General features: G+C 36.4%; 1 protein-coding gene across 1 annotated transcript in view; it reads left to right on the top strand.

Moving 5' to 3' along the window:
- LOC145692422 (uncharacterized) overlaps positions 1 to 12,603 on the top strand; it is a 76,273-nt gene that overhangs the window by 41,687 nt on the left and 21,983 nt on the right. The window contains exon 2 of the mRNA XM_081767729.1: positions 10,098 to 10,227. Within this exon, the coding sequence (XP_081623855.1) occupies positions 10,098 to 10,227 (130 nt within the window). The remainder of the gene's footprint in view (positions 1 to 10,097; positions 10,228 to 12,603) is intronic.

The raw sequence follows: 12,603 nt of genomic DNA, 5'->3' as shown, positions 1-12,603 counted from the left end.
ATTCAAGCATAACTTCAACATAGGTGTATCAGTTTGGATTGTTCCTTTTTATTTATAAGTGTAAACGTTTCTGCTGGCCCCACATAAACCTCACTAGGCTTCAAATAGAATCTTTGTAGTTATCTCATGAAACAACTTAAAGGGTGCAGTGTGAAAACCATAATTAATCGACTTCAGTATGAGTATGTTCAGTCATAACTTCAACATAAATTTTTCTATTTTAATGATTTCACTTTCTAGTTAGTTTCATGAAATTTCATTAAGATCTAACAGTAGTCTTTGTAAGTAGACCATATAACATTTCAATGGCTTACAATGCTAATATCGTAACTAACCGATTTCATCATGTGCCCGTTTACGCATACCTTACTATAGATGGATCGATTTCGACTAATTTTACTCGTTTCCAAGACTACACTTTCTTACAGAATCACTATATATAGTATCAGGATATGTCGAAAATATTCTGAATTGGAACATGAAAGGCCTTAGCAGCAGACAGTGTTAATGCTTGTATACTGTATATTCACGTATAATTCTGTAACGCCTAGAGCACTGCGATTGGAAACAAAAAGTTTCAAATTCTGGATATGTCCGACTACTAATAGCTTGGTAAATAAAATATGTTGGGAACCGGTCAAAACCCCCACAGCCAAAACACCCACACTCAAGAAATGTCAAAACGCCCACACAAACGGTCATAACCCCCACACAAATGGACAAATCTCTCAAACACACGAACGGTCATAACCCCCACAGCCAAAACCCCCACACTCAAGAAATGTCAAAACGCCCACACGATCGGTCATAACCCCCACACAAATGGACAAATCTCCCAAATACACGAACGGTCATAACCCCCACAGCCAAAACCCCCACACTGGTAATCGGTCATAATCTCCAACGGTCATAGCTCCCACACAAATAGACAAAACAGCCACACATAGCAACGGTCACAATTCCCACATAAATGGACAAAACTCCCACATGCAGAAATTGTCACAACTGCCACAAAAATGGACAAACCCCCACACAATCGGTCAAATCTCCCACACTGTGAAATGATCCTGGTGGCATGACTTGCCCTTGTACTTTTTAATAACATTTTTTATTCCACTTAAACTGATGTTGCAACTATTCTTCTTGCACTGTTTTGTAATGACAGAAACACTAAAGTGAGCGTCGTAAAGAGCCGCAACAAAGACGCGCAATCACGATATTTTCAGAGTGTGGGGGATTTGTCCGATTGTGTGGGGTTTTTTGTCCATTTGTGTGGCAGTTGTGACAATTTCTGCATGTGGGAGTTTTGTTCATTTGTGTGGGGGTTTTGTCCATTTATGTGGGAATTGTGACCGTTGCTATGTGTGGGAGTTTTGTCCATTTGTGTGAGAGTTTTGACCAATCGTGTGGGCGTTTTGACATTTCTTGAGTGTGGGGGTTTTGACCGTTCGTGCGTTTAGGGGATTTGTCCATTTGTGTGGGAGTTATGACCGATCGTGTGGGCGTTTTGACATTTCTTGAGTGTGGGGGTTTTGGCTGTGGGGGTTTTGACCGTTCGTGCGTTTGGGGGATTTGTCCATTTGTGTGGGAGTTATGACCGATCGTGTGGGCGTTTTGACATTTCTTGAGTGTGGGGGTTTTGGCTGTGGGGGTTTTGACCTAGACCCAATATGTTGACCTCTGTAAGTGGATGCTAAGTTGTAGAGAGTTTATGTGATTTGTCACAGTTTAATACGTAGATTAGATAAGAGAAATAGTAACGTTATACGTCACGTTATGTTAAATATTGCCCAAGGATACCAAGGGAGAAACAATCGGAATCTAAAAGAGAACATTTTATTCGAAGATAAAAAGCAAAGAAAAACCTATACCGTATGTTACATCTTGCCCTCAAATCTGCTCAATTAATATCTACATGCTTTGATTCTTACGAAAATAAATTATATTTAAGCTGGTGCCTTCCATTTCAATTTAGGCAGAGCATGTACCATCACCATCTCAGATATCGTTGAAACTTTTTTATAGCAACTATACATGTTTTTAAGAGACCCATATTTTTTTGTTTTGTCGAAAAAAATTTTCCCGCCAAGTAATGGGACATCAAAGACGGGGAGTACAATTTATGAATTGTAGAAGACATGGAAAATGGTCAACTTCGGAGTCTCACCATTCGGCTATGGAGACAGGTAGAGCTATAATTCTTGTTGTGGTATGTACATAGAGATATAAATAAACTATATTTTATTATAGTTTGGTTTGCGCATGCGTATCTTTTTGTACATAAATTAACAAATGAACGTAAATTTATCTGAAAAGTCGAAGTTTGCGATTTTTTTTGAGCACTTCCGGTTCGAATTTTAAAATTCTGTTTTCACGGTTGGTAAGACCTGGTTACCCGCTTTCCGAAACATTTTTTGTATCGCTTCTGTGTGCAACCGTTTTGTCGCAAAAAATTCGAGAAATTGTAAAATTTTCAAAAATCGCCATTTTTGGGCGCCATTTTATCGAAAACACCATCTTTTAAAATTCTGAAATTTTGTCAGATGGTTCAACTTTACATGAATAATAAACACACCAAATACCATTCTCGACCAATGCTTCATGAATTAACTGCAGCCTTTTAAAGTTAGCGAAGTTTCGTTAACTTTGATGTCACAGTTAGCAACACTGGGAACAATAAAAGTGCAATGATTTGATGATGTTTGTGGTTCACAGTCATTAAATGAAGAATAAAAGGTTTTCTTGACTGTTTTTTTTTTTCATTATTTTGATCAAGAAGGCTCTCAAATAGTAAAATGAGCCTCCCCCTACTCCTCCGTTTTCTTAAACCGAAATAATCTGAGGTGGAAATTGCGATTACGAAACACACAAATTTTAAGTTTACTTGAAATGGCCATCAAATAAATTCTGATGATCTACAAAAAGCCTGAACTATTACCTCAATGATGATTTGGAGTGCTCCAGATAAAGTCTCAATTAAGTGCGATGTCATTACAGTAATTGAAAAAGGGCAAAAAGTTAAAAAAAAAAATCGAAACGTTTTCTTATGCGTTCCAAAGAAATTTACTGACTTTTTAAACAGAACAATCCCAACATAAGAATGGGTCACTCGGAATTTTACAGTATTCGACTAAAGTGGGTCAGTCCGCAACCTGCGAGGGAAGTGTGTATGTATGTGTGTGTGTGTGTATTGTGCAAATTTTAAGTTAGCTGCTACTGCGTTGCTACAAATCAAAGGTGCTGCCTGTATTGAAGCTGTCATGAGTAACCTATTTCCTTTAGTAGTATGATCCGTAGAAAATGACAAGTGTATTCTTCAAGAATGTGGTGAATGTCCTGGAGTGGAAGGAGTAAGTGTGGAATCTTTAATTATTGATCCTGATGAAAATGAAAGTGTTACGTATGCCATATGGGAAAACAATAATCTCGTTAAAAAAACTGACACTTTCTGTTTTCGTATCGTACATTGCTTGTTTAACTGTAAGAATTGTAATTCATGACTACATCAAGAATTAATTGCTACCGAAAAGCACCGTATAAAATTTCAAGATACAAATTCTATTTTACTTCATGTGGACTTCACTGAAAACTGGACTGTTATTCTGCAAAGTGAAATTCAGAGTTATCACCGGAATATGAAACACCTGACAGTTTTGTTGTAATAAACGACGATAAAACACACGATTCGGCTCATATACTCATAACCATAGACAAGATTCTAAAAATACTCGAAGAAAAGCGAAAATATACTTTATAGAAAAAGGTTTGAACGAGAAAATAAGTGTCTACAATTTCCCAAACCGCGATTTCTGATGGCGCTGCATCCCACTTTAAAAATCGATTTAAGATGTTCGAGATGCAGACAGGTCCAATAAAGCAGTGTGTTTTGCAGTGAAACCGGCCATGCATGGTCTCTGCGACGGTATTGAGGGGGGGGGGAGGTGTAAAGAACGTGGCAACGTGGCATAACCTTAGGCAAATACAGATACACAGTATTAAAACCGCAGAAGACAAAAAAATGAAATAAAATCTTTTAAGTTTTACGTCTCACGATTATGCCGGTTAGGCTAAAGAAGACTGTGATTATGAGAAATGAATGAAATGCAGTAAGTGGGAGGAAACGGGATAACCCCAAGAAAACCCACGAGGACGATGTTTGTCCACCACAAAGCCCACACGGCACGATCTGGGATCGAACCAGGGACCCAAGCACCGGAGATGAACGCTCTACCACTGAGCCACCGCGCCTCCACTAAAACCGCAGAAGAATTCGTGAGTATATTGCAAGTACAAACAACGGGTATTACTCTCGTTTTGTTGCCTGGAACTGAATTCGACGACTTCCGGAAGAAAAAAAGGGAAAGTATGCGACCGGTAACTGGTATTCAACGGAGTCATCTTTGGCTTTCGGAAAATGGCGAAGTTTTTATGGCAGTAATGGGTCACCATGAACTAACTTCATGCTTCCCCCAAAATCGAACTTCTGCAATTCAAAGTATAGATTTAAGAAATCTGCAAAAAGGAACTTTTGTTACATATATATATGTATGATAACCAGTGGTACGTAGTAGAAATATGAATAAATCATGAATTACGTGAAGTTGAAGTGCTGTTTATGCTTCCACATGGACGTTCAGCATTTGTGACTATAGACAATGTGCTACGCAGAGGCGGATCCAGGACGGACTTCTGGAAGGGGACGGGGGCAGTAGCGTAGCCAGGATGTGTGTTTGGGGGGGGCCCAAGTGCTGTTATAGGTACATATAGAAACATTACAAAGAAATATATAAACATAAAAATATAAAAAAATTACGAACGTCAAAGTATTGGAGTACATTGTCGGGCCTCTTTGGGGGGGGCCCGGCCCCTCTGGGCCCCCCCCTTCCCTACGCCACTGGACGGGGGTATACTGCTACTTAGAGCTACGAGCTCCAAACTCTGAGATCGGTTTTATTTATATTTAAAATAAAAAAAGTTTTTTTCCCCTAGATCCATTCCTGGACAAGTTGTGAGTGAGCCAACACCTATGGAGCACCTGCACGGTTACATGCTATTAGACACCAATCAAGCAAATGATTGATATATGTAAAAAATAAAAAAAATTAAAAAAATCAGTGAAATTTTGTTTCCGAAGACCATTTTAGGTAAATGAACTTGAAATTTGTGCGTTTCGCAATCGTAATTTCCACCTCAGATTATTTCGGTTTAAGAAAACGGAGGGGTAGGGGGAGGCCCATTTTACTATTTGAGAGCCTTCTTGATCAAAATAATGAAAAAAAACAGTCAAGAAAACCTTTTATTCTTCATTTAATGAATGTGAACCACAAACATCATCAAATCATTGCACTTTTATTGTTCCCAGTGTTGCTAACTGTGACATCAAAGTTAACGAAACTTCGCTAACTTTAAAAGGCTGTAGTTAATTCATGAAGCATTGGTCGAGAATGGTATTTGGTGTGTTTATTATTCATGTAAAGTTGAACCATCTGACAAAATTTCAGAATTTTAAAAGATGGTGTTTTCGATAAAATGGCGCCCAAAAATGGCGATTTTTGAAAATTTTACAATTTCTCGAATTTTTTGCGACAAAACGGTTGCACACAGAAGCGATACAAAAAATGTTTCGGAAAGCGGGTAACCAGGTCTTACCAACCGTGAAAACAGAATTTTAAAATTCGAACCGGAAGTGCTCAAAAAAAATTCGCAAACTTCGACTTTTCAGATAAATTTACGTTCATTTGTTAATTTATGTACAAAAAGATACGCATGCGCAAACCAAACTATAATAAAATATAGTTTATTTATATCTCTATGTACATACCACAACAAGAATTATAGCTCTACCTGTCTCCATAGCCGAATGGTGAGACTCCGAAGTTGACCATTTTCCATGTCTTCTACAATTCATAAATTGTACTCCCCGTCTTTGATGTCCCATTACTTGGCGGGAAAATTTTTTTCGACAAAACAAAAAAATATGGGTCTCTTAAAAACATGTATAGTTGCTATAAAAAAAGTTTCAACGATATCTGAGATGGTGATGGTACAATTTTATATTTTTTTGCCTGAGTTGAAATGGAAGTCACCAGCTACTCTCTAAACGAAACTAAATTTTCACTGTCTCCTTGGACTTCATCCGACACAATTAATTGATTTAATTAAATACGTATCTTCCTCACAGATAAAGTATTAAGTTTATACATTTCTTTCTTCAAAAGATGTATGCAGTTTGCACATTCAAATGTCTCTTACGTACAGGACTGTTACCATTGTATTGCAGTTCTGTTTTGAAAATCAAAATATCAAAAGGAATTACGTTAGTGGATTTAAATTCATTATGTATAAATTATTGCAATTCCAGGGTAACAACACATCTGTTAGTCAACGATATGATCGCCAATTAGCATAGATTGTAGTATTTGATAACATTTGGATAAATTCGAACAAATTTTAAATTTCATAAGTAACGAAGGAAGTTCGGACCTTCTGTTATTTTTGTCGGTGGTCTTCCATTGTAGATTCATATCTCACAGGGAAGTTTCAGAAGAAATTCAGGAACAAAATTGTAAAAAATTAAAAAAATTGTTTTCATTTTAAAATTTACGTTCACCGGGAGTATTGTTTTCGGAAAATGTAAAGAGACTGTAAAAAGTTACAGACACGAGAAGTAGGAACTGATTATTGCACGGTTATTTCATAAATAAATTATTATTATTAGAAAAAATATTTGTAATTATCTAATAGTAAGTAATGTACCTTAGGAAGAGCAGTAAAATTTATTATTATTTAACATAAACAGGCAGGTAGCCAAGCGGATGCGCCCCCCCCCCCCTTCGAGACCACAAATGAAAAAAAATAAGGAAGGATGAAACAAAATGAAATGAGAAAAAGAAGGATCAGCGTTAAAAATAAACTACAGGAAGCTTTGGCTATTCCTTCTTATGAGGTGATTTGTATTACTTGCAATACATGGTGGAGAGGTGAGCGAGATATCCTGGAAGAGTCACGAAATTTGCAATTTCTAGAAAAGTTACGGAATTGTCAGAATTTCTGCTACTAGTCAGGGAATTTCAAGCTTCCGAAAGCATAGTGCCGTTGTGTAACTGCGTGAATATGTTTTTAATCATAATTTTTCACCGCATCCTTGCAGTATCAAACACGTTACTTCAAAAACAATTTTCTACTGCTCTTTTAACCTGTCGTTTGGAACAGACAGGTTGACGGAATAATAAAAACAAAAATTTATGTGGAAAGAAAGTTCTGTTAACATTTGATTCAACAGAGAAAGGAACGCAGATATTGTAAAATACATTTACAAAACATTATTGAGTATGCACTGTTTATAATAGTAAACATGTATTTTTATAATAGTTGAGGTCATGATGAAAGGAAAATGGTTATATCTGAATAAAAAGAGGAAGGACGTAAATATTTTATAATCTTTTTCAATACCTTATTTTATTATTTTATTCGATATTTCTTCATAGTTTGTTATTAAAATACTTAGCAACATATTCTCATTTTATTGTCCTAGCAAACCAATATATGTTGATAGTAAAGTAGTTTAGATTGATCGAGCTCCTGGGCCTTTAGAATACCCTGCCCCCCCCCCTCCGTTACGAAATCCTTGCTAAACCAACCAATATGTGTTCCAGTAAAAAAAAAAGTTTAGAACGATCGAGCCGCTGGTGTGATGACCACAGTATTTCATATCACGGTTCCCCCTACCTTGACGAAACCCTGGCTACGTGCCTGATATAAGCATGCCTCCTTTACGTACGCTGGTAACACTGAACTGCAAACCAATAGAACTAGTATGACTGATAACTTATTTCTATGCCAAGCTAGAAATGACGTAGTTGTCTCACTGAAAGAAATCCCTCTTCACTTAATGAGTTCTGTATGTAGATCTGCCGTGTCTATGCACTATTGTTAAGATACTACTAATATCTTTCAGAGCCCTGCCATCATGACCTGTTGCTGGCCTCCACATCTGCAAAATGTGACCACCTAACAAATCATTTCAACTTGCGGAATAAAAATCACAAGTGAAAAGATCTAGTAAATAGGGGATTCAGCCCAGGAAGTACCGAATATATACTGTGTGATAAAAAGTATCCGGACGCACCAAAAACATACATTTTTCATATTAGGTGCAATGTACTGTCACCTACTGCCAGGTGCTCATTATCAGCAACCTCAATAGTCATTAGACATCTTGAGGAAGCAGAATGGGGCGCTCCACGAAACTCACAGACTTCTAATATGGTCAGGTGATTGGGTATCACTTGTGTCCGAAGTCTGTACGCGAGATTTCCACACTCCTAAACATTCTTAGGTCCATTGGGTCTGATGTAACATTGAAGTGGAAACGTGATGGGACACGTATAGTACAAAAGCGTACACGCCGACGTTGTCTGTTGACTAACAGAGACCGCCGACAGTTGAAGATGGTCGTAAAGTGTAATAGGCAGACATCTATCCAGATCATCACACAGGAATTCCAAACTGCATCACAATCCACTCCAAGTACTATGACAATTAGGCGTGAGATGTAAAAACTTGGATTTCATGGTCGAGCGGCTGCTCATAACCCACACATCACGCAGGTAAATGCCAAACGACGCCTCGCTTGGTGTAAGGATCTTAAACATTGGACGATTGAACAGTTTAGAAACGTTGTGTGGAGTGACGAATCACGGTACACAATATGGCGGACCTATGGCAGGGTGTGGGTATAGCGAATGCCTGGTGAACGTCATCTGTCATCGTGTGTACTGCCAACAGTAAAATTCCGAAATGGTGGTGTTATGGTGTGGTCATGTTTTTCTTGGAGGAGGCTTGCACCCTTTGTTGCTTTGCGTGTCACTCTCACAGCTCCGGTCTACATTGATGTTTTAAGCACCTTCTTGCTTCCCACTGTTGAAGAGCAATTCGGGGATGGCGATTGCATCTTTCAACACGATAGAGCACCTGTTCATACTGCATGGCCTGTGGCGGAGTGGATACACAACCATAACATCCCTATAATGGATTGGCCTGCACAGAGTCCTGACTTGAATCCTATAGAACACCTTTGGGATGTTTTGGAACGCCGACTTCGTACCAGACCTCACCGACCTACATCGATACCTCTCCTCAGTTCAGCATTCTGTGAAGAATGGGCTGCCATTCCACAAGAAACCTTCTAGGACCTGTTTGAAAAGTATGCCAGCGAGAGTGGAAGCTGTCATCAAGGCTAAGGGTGGGCTAACATCATATTGAATTCCAGGAGTACCGATGGAATGCGCCACGAACTTTTAAGTCATTTTCAGCCAGATACTTTTGATCTCATAGTATATATATATATATATATATATATATATATATATATATATATATATATATATATATATATATATATATATATATATATATATAAGTCATTTTAACTCAGCACCTTGTGGTGAAGTACCTAGGATTTGTCCTGCCGCAGGAAATGAAAAAGGGGACGCAGGATCTAATTGGAAATCCTGATTGTTCAAGTGGAAAGAAGGAAGACAAGTATTTCAAAGATGAGAACTTTTTAAATGGTCCTTTATGCAGAAAATGAGTTTAACAAAATTCCTTCAAAAATAAAATTTTGTTTTGCAAATTAATACACTTGATCTTAATTTAAATCATTACTTCAAACGAAGGTTTGGTTCACTTAATATGATTGATTAGATTGATATCCGTTATTTGAGAAAAAAACAATATTTCAATTTTTCGTTAATTTGAGTTTTCTAATAACGAAAAGTACTTCTCAATCTAATTAACGTATGCACAATATTCCAACTACCTTTGCAACTTCATTAGTAATTTAGAGATTTATGATATGAATTACATATTTTGCTATAAGATGTACAATATTCTTCCTGACAGTATTTCGACCTCTCTCTCTCTCTCTCTCTCTCTCTCTCTATATATATATATATATATATATATATATATATATATATATATATATATATATATATATATATATATATATATATATATATATAAAGATTTTAAAGTGAATCACAATACTAACATAGATTTAAATGTTTTTACAAATGTATATGGTTCTTTTTCAGAGTAGAAGTATTTGACGGTGCTGATTACAATGCATACGTTGATAGTTTTCTTAGTGAACTTTCTGCAGAACTAAAGGAAAATGCAGATACGGTTCCATTAGCAAATGATTTTGGACACTTCATTAATTCGGTAGGATATCCTTATTTTTCATATGGCATGTTTAAGCACATAACGATTAAGATTTTAAATCAGAACAAGACACTGATTTTGATTCTGCTATGTATCAAACATGTATTACATTGAAGTGACAATAAGTAATTGTGAGCGCCATGAGACATCATTGTCTGGCATATATTTAATAGTGGTTTCAATACAGAGATGCATGAAGTCTATATTAATATGTCATTACTATTAACTCTTTGAGCACGGTGGGAAGTTGTGCTTACTACCTTTGATATTCATTTTTTCGTCCAACTATTAACTGAAAAATTAAATTAAATTTATTTGGTGTGTTTTGAGATTGTCTACATGTATAATTTTAATGAAAATTTTAAAAATTCAAAAGAATTTTTTTTTCGTGCAGCAAGGAGTACAAAATAACGCTGACTCCTGTGCCTCAAAGAGTTAATGCAGTGGTACTAATTCAATCAATTGCATTGCAAATATCCCTAATTATTTATTGAAAGATGGGAAGAAACTTTTGAGTGAAAAACTGAACCCCGAGGAGCAAGAACTAAAACTCGACAGAATTGTTCATGTTTGATTTAACGAAAACCACGTGTATAGTATCTTTGCTTAAGAGACACGAGCATTAGCCAAAATGTGACTTTCACCGAAACTGCAACTGTTTCGTGGTTTGGTTCTTCCTTCTCAGGGTCCAACCCATCTCCCAAAACTTTATTCGTTTTTTTTTTAAATAAATATTTGTGATATTTGCGTTCTTCGATATTATCTTTTGAATTCGAGATCAATAAGCTTTGTCCACCAGGACTAATAAAAATTGTTTCTTCTGTCCTTCTTATTTAAACACCAGTACGTATGTGTTATAACACACAAACGATATAATTTGCTACTCCTGCGTTAAATATAACCAGAAACAAAATAAGGGGTTACCTTCTTGTTTTTCGTTACACAGTAAACATATCTACTTCATCTTTTGTGTTATTGAAGTAAAATGTGACACCAGGATTAAATTTTCAACGACAATCATGCCCCGGGCCCCCTAAAGCTCGTATAGGCCTCCCTATTGAATTTATGAATATACAGTATTTGGCATAAGTTGAATGCAATTTGTCTTAAAATCCTCATATGTATACCTTCTGCATCTGAATGGGACTCCCCAAATTTACAGAGAAATCGGCGCCCTTGAAATTATGTGACGTACATAATTTATTGTTAAAAGAAGTATGACTGTTTCTCCTCCTTACCGAAGTTAGAAACCAATGCGCTATTCAATGAATTAAGTTTCTGAAAAATATTGCGCCGTGCGTATACTTGGCAATAACTATATACAAACTTATTTATATTATAAAATTGAAAGTGACTATGTTTGTGACTCAATCTCTTGAGCCACCCGGCCGATCTCGATCAAATTTTTAACATAAATGAAGTTCGAACTTAGAGTAGATTTTATCTTTTATCTTTGACGGTAGAACATAGAGGAGGGGGAGGACAGGGAAGAGAGATATAAAAATAAATAAAACTTAATACCATCCGACCCACCTGGATCAAATTATCAACATAGATCAGGTTCTGACCTGAAATGTTTTTTGTCATATCACTTTGACGATGCAACTTAGAAGAGGAAGAGGGGGAAAGATATTTATAAATGATAGTAAATGATCGATAATAGTGTCGAATCTATAGCTTTCGGTTCAAAAAGTCTGTACTTTTGAACCAATTTACTAAATAGACTAAAGCTTCAAAGAAAAGTCAGTAGCTGTTTATGTACCTATGTTTGAAGTGATTCGTCAACTTAAGTACTTTTCACTCTCCTTGGCCATTTTTGGAAGTGCTTTTAGTTATCCGGTTTAGGCCTACACGTACATATTGTGGCAGTATGAGTTGAAGTAATCGATAAGAACCTACGGTTTTCTGTCATATTTGTGAGACTTTAATATCATGTTTACCCCCCAAAAATAACTTTTCTCTCCTACCCCTAACTTTCTTCCACAGTTAGTGTATTCTTGAGTTGTGACATAGATGACTTTGCTCATAGAAAAAATCTAAAAAAAAAAAGTTCAGAAAGTTATCATATTTACTATATCCTTCTCTCTCTTGTTTAATAATAATGAAATATACTAAATTAAAGTAATTTTAAAAGTCTTTCTTGACATGCTAGGAGAAAAATAAATATCTTATTGACTTCATCTGTTTAAAGAATACTTACGTGCTCTTTATTTGAGTAACGAATTATCATTGTCATATGAATATCAACAAAAGCAAACATTTCTGCATTATCAATTTCCTTCCATACGATTTTGCAAGGCACATTGCTTGACCGAGCCTTTTGCGCCAATTAATGTGCGGGCTTATGAAAGTGAAATTCTATTGGAGCAATATGAG

This window comes from Thermobia domestica, chromosome 8, assembly GCF_964235325.1.
Source record: "Thermobia domestica chromosome 8, izTheDome1.hap1.1, whole genome shotgun sequence".
NCBI classification, from domain to species: Eukaryota; Metazoa; Arthropoda; class Insecta; order Zygentoma; family Lepismatidae; genus Thermobia; species Thermobia domestica.
This window is presented reverse-complemented; position numbering and strand designations above follow the sequence as displayed.